We start from the raw sequence: 13,401 nt of genomic DNA on the forward strand, positions 1-13,401 counted from the left end.
CCCAATAATTTCATTTTACCAATGACTTATGCCAGCTCAGGGGTTTATGAAACGCCACACAAATCAATCCTAATTAGGTTTGTACAGAAAAAACTTCCCAGCTAACTCCTAAAGTTAAATGTTCATGGAGGAGTGGTTTTTCCTCATGGAAAGGGGGTTGAACTTAAGTAGGCCTTTTGGCTTCTTCAACTCTGATGTTACGAATTCAAATGCTGGGTTAGCTATTTCACTGCAATGAAAAATGTGGCATTATTGACTCTGATCAGACGGCCTTGGGCATATTTGCAATTCCCTGTGGATAACAGCAGGGCCAAATTCGGCGACAATTTTTGTTGTTTTTGGCTAAGTAAATCCAGTTGGCAAAGGTTTTGGTTCATGTGCAGAAGGAGCCTCTTAAAACTTTGTACCCAACAGATATTTACCATGCATAACAACATATTATGAACCCTTCATAAGTCATGACAGCTGTTATACCTGCTCTGCCAGTTCTGTAATGACTCTACAGTGTTCACCTTCATTCTCTTTGCCTACCAAGGAGCTATTATTTTTTCTCAAAATAATAGATTTAAATGCTTTATAATAACTTCCTTTCTCATAACTGCATTTTAGCACCTCTCAGAAACAAAGACCATGGAGTTTTAATTTGTTTTGTTTGCTTGAAAGCAAGGGTTTTGATTTCTGTGAAAACCTTTGGGCAAAATTATAGAGCCTTCATGAATTCAGAACACACTTGGAACAATAACATGATCACATATGATGTTATTGATGTCCCCATCTTTTGCCTGTTGTTAATGGTACTTCGTGCTTTGGTTCTTGTGTTGCACACATTCCAGCATGCTCTGGGTTGACATTTCCCCAAAATCTTCCTAGGCATTGATCCATCAACACCCCCCCCCATTCCCTCCCCACAAATTAATGGAAGCTAAATGGAAAGAACCTTCGTTATAAACACCACCTCCTAATTTGTCTTAGGTGACCATTGTTAAAGCTTAGAATGATGCTTATTTATTTGAAACTCCTGTCATAATAGTACTTTTGATTCATTACATAAGTTTCCTTAAGTGTCTCATGATGTTTCCAAGATTATTAATGGAAGTTAGAGCAATTAGCAGACAATGCTGCCTAAGCCAAACAGCTTACCTTTCCTACTACAAAAATCAAGGAGAACCCTAAAGTTTGTGGTATATGTGGAGGGGGAGCCTCCAGGAGAGCAAGTTGGGTTCTCTAAAGCTTAGAGAGAGTTGCAGAGATTTAGAAGGTGCCTGCTCATGTGTGGACAAGCACTGTCAGCCATAAAATTACCTGTTGTCCTTCAGTCCTTTTTATCAAGTTCATTGTCGCTTTTACGGAACATTGCATACTTTACACTTTCCTACAAGGTTCTTATGATGCACATAATTCATAAGTGAATTATGCACGTGTTGTCTATTTTGCCACATGTTGTGTGTGTTCAGAAACAGCTGTGATTCCCCCTGCATGTGCCAAGCTAAGTATGTGTGTTTTCTGCCAATGGCGGTCAGTGTACATGCCTTTCCCCCCGCAAATGGACGCAATATCACTCTCCGAGAAACATCATGTACACAGTGGCTCTGAGTGACTTCTAATGCTTTGGATTGTCATTGAGAATAACAGTAAGTGCATTTATGTGGATGAAAGACATAAGGTAAAAGTGTTCAGAGAGAGAGAAGAGTGTTCCACAGTTGTAGGATACACATATAATTATGAATATAGGCTTAAATGCAACCCAGGCGCTTAATTTAGAGATGACATCAGAGTGGCTGAAATGTATTTGAGGGTCCTTTTCAATTTTCATGGAACACTTGATACCGTCCACTGGTACAGAGGATATGCTGAGGGAAGTCCACTCTGGTAGCTTACTTGAGTCAACCTTGTTTTTATATAGACCAGTTGGGATTAACACAGACTGAAGTTGTCTGTGCTACTATTCCAAGACGGGGGAAATTAATCTGTAGTCTTCCCAACACTGACTTCCTGCCCATTCTGCAACTTCTACTTTTTCCTTAGGGCTGTGTAAGTAGTCTGTTAGCTGTTTCCACCTCCCTTGGGCAGTTCATGGGCCTGCTCCAGTTTCTGTCTTCGGTGTTGACCAATCTAGTTAACTATCAGAATCTTTGTTTATGGTCACAGCAGATTACCTGTCATTGAAGAGGAATGTCACATGAGAGGTTGGTGTTATTGCAAGAGTAGGCAGGTGTTCGCAGGACTGCTCTTCAGTAGTCCAGGCTAGGCAGTCAGAGAATGGTAAGGGGTGGTGACTCCTCATCTTCTCAGGACCTTTTCTATAAGGTCCAGTAGCATTTTACTCTGTCATCCTATTCTGCTGGATGTATGGGGCAACATCATGAAAATGGAGTGTCCTGATGGCATTATTTATTTCTCTCTCTAATCAACCTGGGTCCTAAAATTCTGGTTTGGCAGTGTCTGTCCATGATATAGGGAGGGATGTGGAGAAGGTGTTTGAAACTGAATCCAGAAAAGACTGAGTTGATTGGTAGGCCCTATGATCTGGGAGGGTCAGAAATATCTTCTGTTAATAATTTTGGCTTCCTAAAGCCAATGAGGTGTAGTGGTTAAAGTGTCAGCCTAGTACCTGGAAGACCAGGGTTCAAATCCCCACTTGGCCATGAAGCTCACTGGGTGACTCTGGGCCATTCTCTGCCTTTTAGCCTGGAGCTCCTTGGAGGGAAAAGTGGCATATAAATGCAATACATAATAAATAAATAAAGTCTGCAGACTTTTGCTGGACTGGTGGACCCAAGAGTACAGTGGTACCTTGGTTCTCGAACTTAATCTGCTCCAGGAGTCTGTTCGACTCCTGAAACCATTCAAAAACCAAGGCACAGGTTCCAGTTGGCTGCAGGAGCTTCCTGCATTCAAGTTGAAGACGTGTCAAACATTCGCAAACCAAAACACTTACTTCTGGGTTTGCAGCGTTCGGGAGCCGGTTTGTTCGGCAACTAAGCCGTTCGGGCTTCCACTGTTCTTGATAACTCCATTTAGAGAAGGTGCACTTTTTTCTCAGGTTGCAAACTAACAACCACAAGAAATGTCTTTGTGCTCTCCAAGTTTGACTGTAGTAATAATGCATGCTACCTGAGACCTGGGGATTCATCGTCACCTGGGAATGATGACGATGAGGATTACTGCTACTTGATAGGAATGGGTTGCTGTTGCTCCCAGACCTACACCAGCATTTTGATATTTCAGTAACAATTAGAGACGCAGATTATGACTTACGAGGCCCTAAAGAGTTTTATCCTTGTATGTCTTAGAGCTTTCGTTTCTATTTTGTGTGCCCATCCTGACCGTTAACATAGGTGGACAATTTCTTCTTGCACGCTCTCCCTGGATGACGTTTCCCCCGGGCCCAGGCCCCAGAGCATTATCCCGAATCGCTGTCCATCCTTTCTGTTCAAGCTAGAATTGGAAGCTAGTGAAGGAGGCTTTGTTTATCTATTTTAATCCTCTTCTTTTTTCCTGTTAAGCATCTTTTGAAACGTGTTACTGGCCCAGAGGCACCAAGGATAGGGTGGGATGCAAAGTTCAACAGCTAGTGCATCACATTGCTCCTTTTTTTATATAATTCTGAGTGCTGCAGCATAACTGTGCCATGAGAGTAAAGGTGAACATTTGGAGTACTTTTCTCAGCTTATATTTGTGACTATGTGCATGCAGTGTGAATTCTTTCAGTTGTGACTTGGTGGAAAGAAACTGCAGATTTGGTGGCTTCCATTTCAAACAATTTGCTGCTCTCTTATCTTTCAGTTTACATTTTTGCCTTCCACATAAGTGTGCACCACCTCCCAGTTTTATTGCCACAAGTGTTGGGTGTGTTAAGACGGCTCAGTTTACCACTGAGCCAAATGGAAGCAGCTGCTTGGAATCTTAATACAGGAGCATCTGTATATGCCAGAAGAATGCAGTTTAGCACTATGGTTCACCCCAGAAATTATGTGCTCAAAACAACTTGTCTGCTTTGAATCACTGCAAAGTCACTTCCCCTACTATAGAGGGAGTGTGAATAGGTGGAGAGTTGACACACGACTCTGCATCTCAAAGACTCCCGAAACAAAAGTGGGAGAGGAACCTGAGAGGCTTTCCTAGCAGAAAGGATGGATTGGCATTCGAAAATTTGTGAATTGTCAGAGTGCTCCATACAATTGCATGGAGATGCGATACCAGGTCTCCTTTCCAGTGTTTGTTCTGCAAATTGTACCATTGGAAAAACAAGAGATCCCAGTGGCACTGACATTTTACGGCAGCATGCGCAGTATGTTCTCATGGACTGTGGCTACAGGAAAGTTTAGTGGTTGCTGCCTGATCCTGCTTTCATCTCTATTAGAGAACAGAATGAAACATATGGTAGTCTAGTTTCCATCGCACTAATCACACTGATGCCGTCACATATAGAAGAAACCACGAGAGGGCATGATGTGGTGACAATATAATGCTATACCACTGTGCAGTCTCTCACAGCCCACACACCAAATGCGGGGGAAAGTTATTCCAACCAAGACACTGTCTCCGCCCCTTAAACCCATTTTATTCCCATTTTCTTAAATGATGAGCTGCAAAGAGCAAATTAGATAACACCAATTATTCCCCACATTTACTATTTCAGCATTCTGCTCTGGTGATGACATAGTCCATGCCATATTTTAGGCCACAGTCCCAGAGAACGGAAGCACGCAAGTAAACTGTGAAGTCCAGCAAGAATCCCTAATGATTCTTGAGTGATCCGAACCCGCAAGGTGTTGGAAATTTGGCTTGGTCCAAACTCAGAGTGACACCAACCTAACCAGTGGTAAATCTGTGCTGCTCCACCAGTGTCAAGAAAGCAAATAGCCACGACAGTGTTCCTTTCTGTAAGGTTGCTTTCTTGACTATTGCCAGCATTGCTTTCTAAACCTATTAGGCTAGCTAAAGTGGTCCCGTTCTTATGCCGAGCTACTGATTTTTATCCCATTGCATGATTGAGGCTAGCTTTCCCATAAATCTCGTAAGTGTATGGTTTAAATTTTAGTGTGCCCCCCTTTTTTTGCTGTAACTGGTTTACAATTCTCTTTAGTCCTACTTGTTGGTTTGTTTGTTCCTGCATGGCATTGTGTTCAAAGGGAGTGTTAAAAGCAATGAAAAGATGTGAAGGGGCTTTTGTATTGAAATGCTATTCGTCTTTCTGCACCTAGGATGGTAAGCGGATGTTTGGTACATACTTCCGTGTTGGTTTTTATGGGACTAAATTTGGAGACCTCGATGAACAAGAGTTTGTTTACAAGGAACCGGCCATAACAAAATTGGCTGAAATTTCTCATCGGTTAGAGGTGAGGTGGTCTCGGCAAGTCTAAAATACAATCCTGTAGTTCCATGGGCTTTCAGGGAGCTCCCAGTATGTTTCCAAATGCAATTCAAAGTGTTGGTGCTGACCTTTAAAGCCCTCGGCCCTGTATACCTGAAGGAGCATCTCCACCCCCGTTGTTCAGCCCAGACCCTGAAGTCCAGCTCCGAGGGCCTTCTGGCGGTTCCCTCATTGTGAGAATTGAGGTTACAGGGAACCAGGCAGAGGGCCTTCTTGGTAGTGACCTTCCCGTCTGATGTCAAATAAGTAAATAATTACACAACTTTATGAAGGCAGCCCTTTATCAGGAAGCTTTTTATGTTTGGTGTCTCATTGTGTTGGGGGACTGCCCAGAGTGGCTGGGGCAACCCAGTTGGATGGGTGGGGTATAAGTAATAAATAATTGTAATTGTAATTATAAAAAGAGTCAAGTTCAGGGATTACTTGACTCCCTCCCCCTACAAAAAACAAAACAAAAACCTGTGTTCACCTGACCTGTGGTCCTGTCCACATAAGCTGTAGCATTCAGATATGCAAAACAGCCATGAATAGGATTGTGGCTCAGTGCATGGGTGAAAGGGACCCTTCAGGCCAAGTAATTTCCAATCGTTCACAAAGAGTAATCAAAGATAGGAGCCCTGTTTACTTTACTTTTTAAACCTCCACAAGGTAAACGTAGGCTCAGCTTTATCTTGTACCAAGATTAGCCCAGTTCTGAGCCATGGGGTTGCATTCAGACAACCATACCTTGGCTTAATAAGCTGAGATGTGAATGAGCCTCATGCACCCACAGACGGCTGCTTCACCTTTTGCTTCGTGCAAGTCAGGAAGTTTCAGTTAGCTATAGTTTCCCCTTACATTCCAACTGGGAACGGATGGTTTCGAGCTTCCAAACAAGCCAGAATACAAATCCTTGGTTTAACATTGGCTTAGGACCGTGACATGTTTAGGAAACATATAGTTTCCCAGCTTGAACTGAGAGTTCTATATATAGTTTATTAACTACAGTTAATTAAGACTAAATCGTTACACTCATGAATGAAAGAACAAAACATCTGCAGTCGGGGAACAAAGCTCACTCATATCTTGGCTTAGTGTGTGCTTTGGTGTGTAATGTGTGGTCTTTTAAACTTGTTTTGCTGCACACACTGTCCAGTGTATGATAAAGTGGTGGGATTTTTCCAAATTGACAAAATACTTTGAGGCAGACTTCCCCCCCACGTTATTATTTTTCTTGCCCCCCCCCCAAAAAAAATTCGTTCCCCATTAGTTCCTATGCAGGCATAGCCCACACCACAGCCATAGTCCTAACTGTTTTTCATGTAATTCTGCTAACATTGTGTGCCAACCCTTCCTTTAAAACTTTGCTCCAGATTGCACTTTACAATATCTTGTTGATAATTTTCAGGGTTTTTACGGAGAGAGGTTTGGTGAAGATGTTGTTGAAGTGATTAAGGACTCTAACCCTGTCGACAAATGTAAATTAGATGCCAACAAGGTAAGAAGCTAAAAATAAGTATCAATTTGGACATTCCTGTATCTGGTGTGAGAAGTGCCCTTGTTCCTGGCTTGTGCATGGCTACATACTATGGTTCCAGAAAATAAATTGAGTGGCTAAAATGATGCTGCACCAGGGCCATTTATCTCAGGATCTCCCTGACCTTATCCACACGCCTCTCTCAATCTAGATACAGGTATCAGGTAGCAGTTTTTAGACAATTCTGGTACAGAATATAATTGATGTATTGTATCACTTCATACTATATTTTCACCAGGGAGACTGGGGCAAGAGTTGTCTGCTTTCACCGACTTTTGTATCTTTGCAACTGGCTCTGAGATTTAAGTTCAGAGTGCGGAGGACAAAATGGCGGCAAGCTTGTGCTTTCCACTGGTGTGGGCCTTGTTCTGTCTCTTGGTTAATGCCCCTTGCTGCTCACTCGCAAACATAAAAATTCTGTAGCAGGAGCAGCGTCACGAGTGAATGAGGGCCATGTGCGGTTGCTAGTTGGCTGGTGACTATTCTGCAGTGTATTCCTACTAGTCTGTTTTTCTGCCCCAGGCCTATATACAAATAACTTACGTGGAGCCTTACTTTGACACATACGAAATGAAGGACCGGATAACCTATTTTGACAAAAACTACAACTTGAGGCGATTCATGTACTGTACGCCCTTCACGTTGGATGGCAGAGCTCATGGTGAGCTGCATGAACAGTTCAAGAGGAAGACCATCCTCACAACATCACATGCATTCCCTTACATTAAAACCCGGATTAATGTCATTCACAAGGAGGAGGTGAGCCCTGAACAGTGATGGTAACTGTAAATTTAAGAGGGAGAAATGCCAGAAATAGAGGGGGCATGATTAACATAAAAAATAATGCGCTCAGTCAAGTTTCAGCTTGCTGATTATTGATTGGCATGTGTTTTAGATGCATTTACAAAGCTGCTTTTACTGCAAAAGCCTGAGAGGAGGAGCTTTTATTTCAGGTGTCAGGTTTTGATACTGATGATTACTATTGCTGGAAAACCGCTCTAATTTTTTCAGTAGTACTTTGCATCTAGCAACTGGGAAAAAGAAAAATCAACACACCTGTATAGCACAGTTGGTTACATTATGGTGCTGATAACACAAAGGTTGCAGGTTTGATCCCTGCATGATATGGGGCAGTTGCATATTCCTGCATTGCAGGAGGTTGGACTAGATGATCCTCAGTGTCCCTTCCAACTCTACAATTCTATGATTCTCCCTTTCCTTATTTATGAGTCTAAATTAAATTTTCTTCTAATCACAGTGAAAAGAGAAGCCCCTGATGTTCTTCTTAAATTTTCCTGTGTTCGTTTCCTTAGATCATTTTGACACCAATTGAAGTCGCCATTGAGGATATGCAAAAGAAAACCCAAGAGTTGGCTTTTGCAACACATCAAGATCCAGCAGATCCCAAAATGCTCCAGATGGTGCTTCAAGGTTCAGTAGGCACAACGGTAAATCAGGTAAGGATACAGAACTTGTAGGCCCTGTCAGTGTCTTGATCAGAAAGGTCCAGGAGTACAACCATTAAGACTTGCTTATTTTAAAAAACGTTATCAAAAATGGGTTCTGAACATATATTGCATATAAACAGTAATAATAGTGTATATAAATAACTTGTTTTGTATTGAAGAACTAAGAGGGCAGTATTATTGAAGTAGTGGCTAACAGAGTGTGTGCAAATGCAAGTAATTTGAGTGTGTAGAAGCACATTCGCTGAGTTTTACTCTCTGAAGCAAAGTGGTTCTGTGAGTTAACAGCAGAAGCAAGAGGTGGACACTTTTGATTGAATGGAACATGTGATGTAATAATCTCCCCTTCCCAGGACAGAACATCTCTAAAAAATGATTCACCTTCTTTTTAAAGGCAGTTATTTCACTGAAAAGCAGTACATAATACATGTTTGCTCCGAAGAAAGCCCTATTGAGTTCAATGGGACTTATTCCTAGGTAAACATGTATATGTGATACCTAAAAACTAGAGGTCAGTGCCCACCAACTAGTAGGGGTAGGTGTCAGACCGAATCAGTATTTGAATCTTTGCTAAGTTCAACTGCATTGTGTGGAGGGAGCCACAAATATTTCATGAGAGTGTGGTGGGTCCTAATTTGAGATCTGTTTGCATCCTTGGAGCTGTTATAGGCAACATTTGAAAGCAATCCTTGTGCAGCTCTGCCTTCTCCTTGACAGTTGCATAAATGTCAACGTAGATAGGAAGAGAAGGGAGGTTGTGGAGTGTGGTCCTAGTGGGGAGACAGCCTAAAGAAATTCTGTGGAGTCTTCCATGTATGTGAAATGATTCCAGTGGCCAGCCCTGCAGAAGTATCTCAGTACCTGCTTCTTCTTAGATTGGCTAAGAAGTTAGATTGGCTTCAACCAGAGCCAGGGCCTTTTCAACTCTGGCTCCGGTCTGGTGGAACGCTCTGCCTCATGAGACCAAGGCCCTGCAGGATCTGATTTCTTTCCACAGGGCCTGTAAGACAGAGTTGTTCCGCCTGGCCTTTGGCTTGGAGCCAATTTGATTCCCTCCCTCTTTCTTTTTTCCTTTCCTTCTCCTCCTGCGATGAGGCTACATTTTAATATTTTAATGTTTCAATATTTTAATGTTGTATTTTAATTTTGTTTTTAAGTTGTAATCATTCAACGTGTTTTTATTATTGCTTGTAAGCCGCTCTGAGCCTGGTCTTGGCTGGGGAGGGCAGGGTATAAATAAAAATTATTATTATTATTATTATTCTTTAAAGGGACCACTAGAGGTTGCACAGGTTTTCTTATCAGAGATACCCAACGATCCTAAGCTCTTCCGTCACCATAATAAACTACGGCTTTGTTTCAAAGACTTCACAAAAAGGTATTGTGTTTCAATCAACATCTCTTTTTTCCCATTTTAATTGTCCTAAAAAAGATCATGATAGATATGTTGATCAATTGTCTTCTGGTGGGTCTGATTACTTACTTTAGTCCCTTCTCACCATGCAGCCCCAATGTACAGTTGTACATCAGAAGTCGAACAGAATCCGTTGCAGAAGTCCATTCGACTTCCAAAACATTTGGAAACCAAGGCATGGCTTTCGATTGGCTGCAGGAAGCTCCTGCAGCCACTTGGAAGCCGCGTCGGACGTTCAGGTTCCAAAAGAATGTTCGCAAACTGGAACACTCACTTCCGGGTTTGCGGCGTTCGGGAGCCAAAACGTTCCGAGTTGCAAGGCGTTCAACTTCCGAGATACTGTATATTGCTTCTTAATTCATTTCTGCGTAATTTAGAAAATTCCTTGAAACTTTATCCTACATTCCTCAAAAAAGCACTACTAAGGCGTGCAACAGATTTGGCATTATTAGGTGGCACTGATGTTCTTCCAGCACGTCTTGGCCTTGATCCATGAATGCTGACGCACTTCTGCATCCTTTCAGGAGCAGTCCTCTTTTTTCTTTTCTAAACAAGGGGCATTTTGTACATGTACAGTGAGCATTTTCCTGCTGTTAAACAAGGAAACACAGAAAACCTCACAGTGCTTTGTATTTACCTTTTATATACATGTTGGAGAATCATGTATAGCCAGCTTCTTTGGTACAGAAGCAGTAGTTTCATTTCTTTTTAAATGCTGTTAGACAGCTTTAGAGAAATCAGATTTCTAGGATGACTTGTCGGAGACATCTACTCCAAGAAGCAGAAAGACTGATGTTTTATTGTGTGAAAGCCAATTTTGGCATTGTGGTCACGCTGTGTTGGGAGTTTCGGATGTTTCCAAATAAGTGCAATTAGTGTTGTGACCCAAGGAGTGTACGCAAAGGAGACAGATACAATGCTGCTGGCTGGCTCCAAGAGGGTAGGCTATGGTCACTTTTCTATTGTCTGAATTTTTTTGTTTTCTAGGTGTGAAGATGCACTGCGCAAGAACAAGAGCCTGATTGGTCCAGACCAAAAAGAGTATCAGCGAGAGCTTGAAAGAAATTACCACCGTCTCAAGGAAGCACTTCAGCCTCTGATCAATAGAAAAATTCCCCAGTTATACAAGACGGTTCTTCCTGCTGCTTGCCACAGGTAATTCTTATATATGTTAACATTGCTTGTTAATGTTTCTTTAAAAGGTCTCCTGGATAGGAAACGTACATGGGAAGGCAAATTGAAAATTCCTATCTGTAGTGATATAAAATCCTTACAGTTACTTTACTAACACCCCTATATCTGTGGCCCCAAGCCCTGTTTCTCACACTTCAGAAGACCAGAGCCTTAGGCTTCTAGTCACCCCTGAGATAGGCGACTAGTTAATTTTATAGCTGCGCATGCAAACACTTTGTGTAGCAGAATATTACTCACCACCAGACTCTGGCGTTCAGCTTGGGAAGTAGCTTATCTCACTGTTTTTTCCTCCCCAGAGATTCCTTCAGCAGAATGAGCCTTCGCAAAATGGACATCTGAGCACCTTAAAATAGACTTAAGAATTTTAAGGTACTGAACAAACGAGTGCAGTGTCATCAACACCGGGAATTTTTTATAAGTTTTATTTGGAAATAAAACTTTGGACTTTGTTCAGGACACCATGCACACATTTTACCAATTTACATGGAAGTGTTAAGTGGCCAAATTTCCCTTCTGAATTATTATATAGACTTCAAACCTTTTTTAACCCCATGGCAACAGTATACAAACTACTGGTGAGACTGTAAACACAACTGTTTTTTAAGACATTTTTTAATATTCAGAGGTACTCCAAATGCATCAACCATTATTTATAGCATTCTTTAATGTTAAATTTGTTTTTGTTTTAGTTCATATATTTATTTTATATTAGGAGCATTTGCAAATGCATTTAAACCATTTTTAATGCAGTGTTTATTTTAATGGTACCATTAAATATTTGAATGTTTACACTTTATTTCTTGGTGTGCCAGCTTTTAAAATTCATCTTTGTGTGAAAAAAGATCCTAGAGAAAGGTAAGTACAAAATGCTTTTAAAGGATGCTTTCATTTTTAAACTTTTGTGCCACGTGGCTAGAGTTACATTGGGCTTGTGCCTCAAAATGCTGGGGTGACCTTGGGGATATGGGGGTCCACAAAAGCCAACCTGTTTCTAAAGCGCTAATTTCCAGGTTCAAATACTGTCTTGGGTCACTGAAAGTGAAGCAGGGACTTTTGGCTTTCAAGCAGACATGAGGTGATAAGTAGCTCGTCTCTTTCATTCCTGTTGCAAGGCTAAGCTGGCTTCAGCAAAGGATGCTGCACAGGAAGGAAGGACTTGTATAAAGTAGACAGGGTGTTCACATGATGCATTCATTACATAATACTACTACCGCTTCAGTGATGCTTGTTTTTTGCAAACTGCTAGTTCAGCATCAAGGCTGCAATCCTAACCCCTTATTTGAGAGTAAGCCCCAATTCAATTCAGTTGATTGACAAACATTTGTAAACCACTTAATACTGAGAAAAACCTCTAAAGCAGTGACTAACTTTAGATATGCCTAAAGTGCAAAATTTTATGATTCTCTTCGAAAACTATACCATCATACTGGAAAATGCGGTAACTGCCTTTAGCCAAAAATACCTTTAGTCCACCTTGTGTTCTATTACAAATCATATTTGAAAGGGATGGAATCTGTAAAGCCACTACTGTTAGAATAGTGTTAAGGTAAGTGGAGTACATTGCAAATTCAGTTCACAGATTACCCAAAACCAAACCTAGTTTTAGCATCACATGTACATTCAATAGAAAGTACCAACCAATCAAACCTCCCTTATGGAACCCATGCATTTGTTGCCTTCAAAAGTACTGCATGCCTAAAATGTGAAGTGGTCCTTAGAAACTGGAACCCTCTGTATTGGTACCTAGCTATGCTTATCTTTTAAAGAAAAATTTCAGTAGTTTAAATATTTATACTAAAATAGCTTAACCTGAACTCAGAAATAAAACTGAAACACCAAGTCATGTATGCATTCCTACCTTGAAACTGAGATGAGCATCCCACTACATATTTTGACTATATGAGGAACAATGGAGAAGGGTAAGGGCACAAAAGAAGCAATTACCGTATTTTTTGCACCAGAACACTCACTTTTTTCCTCCTAGAAAGTAAGGGGAAATGTCTGTGCGTGTTATGGAGGGAATGCCTATGGGTGGCGGGGGCAGGGGATCTGCTGCAGTCGTGAGCAGAGGATCCATGGTTCCCCTTCCTTCCCTCCTCCGTGGCTCGCTTTGAAACAGCAAGGCGGGGAAGAGCCACTGAATGGGGAGGAGAGAGGGACAGAGAGCCTGCTTGCTTTAAAGGAGCAAAGCAGGAGAGAAGAGCCGCTTACACTCGTAAGCGGCTCCTGTCCGGTTGGTTCCTTTAAAGCAAGCAGGCTCTCTGTCCCTCTCTCCTCCCCACTCAGCTCGCTAAATAGCAGCAAAGTTTTTCAGCTCGCTAAGCCGGGGATGAGCGGGGAAGAGGGAGAAAAGCAGAGCCTGCTTGCTTTAAAGGAGCAAAGCGGGAGAGGAGAGGAGCCTTCTCCCCTTATACCCCTCTTCTTCATTATTAGC

The 13,401-nt window shown here is 41.8% G+C and overlaps 1 protein-coding gene and 1 long non-coding RNA gene across 15 annotated transcripts in view; one reads left to right on the top strand and one right to left on the bottom strand.

Moving 5' to 3' along the window:
• Nucleotides 1-11,763, top strand: part of DOCK7 (dedicator of cytokinesis 7) — a 117,270-nt gene extending 105,507 nt beyond the window's left edge. For 8 of the 14 annotated variants that reach the window (XM_083621212.1, XM_083621220.1, XM_083621221.1 and 5 more), the window contains 7 exons: nt 5,208-5,342; nt 6,765-6,854; nt 7,416-7,652; nt 8,207-8,350; nt 9,631-9,737; nt 10,761-10,928; nt 11,264-11,763. In XM_083621212.1, coding sequence (XP_083477338.1) covers nt 5,208-5,342; nt 6,765-6,854; nt 7,416-7,652; nt 8,207-8,350; nt 9,631-9,737; nt 10,761-10,928; nt 11,264-11,306 — 924 coding nt within the window. In that variant the 3' untranslated portion in view covers nt 11,307-11,763. The remainder of the gene's footprint in view (nt 1-5,207; nt 5,343-6,764; nt 6,855-7,415; nt 7,653-8,206; nt 8,351-9,630; nt 9,738-10,760; nt 10,929-11,263) is intronic. The other 6 variants (XM_083621219.1, XM_083621222.1, XM_083621223.1 and 3 more) reach the window with 1 other exon arrangement.
• On the bottom strand, nt 806-2,907 carry LOC310765806. The gene is made up of 2 exons (XR_014549813.1): nt 2,621-2,907; nt 806-2,564 (listed from the first exon to the last, which is right to left on the bottom strand). It is a non-coding gene; the product is annotated as an uncharacterized lncRNA (long non-coding RNA).
• Nucleotides 11,764-13,401: the final 1,638 nt, after the last annotated feature.

This window comes from Podarcis filfolensis (genome assembly GCF_964270895.1).
Source record: "Podarcis filfolensis genome assembly, chromosome: 6".
In the NCBI taxonomy this organism is placed as follows: Eukaryota; Metazoa; Chordata; class Lepidosauria; order Squamata; family Lacertidae; genus Podarcis; species Podarcis filfolensis.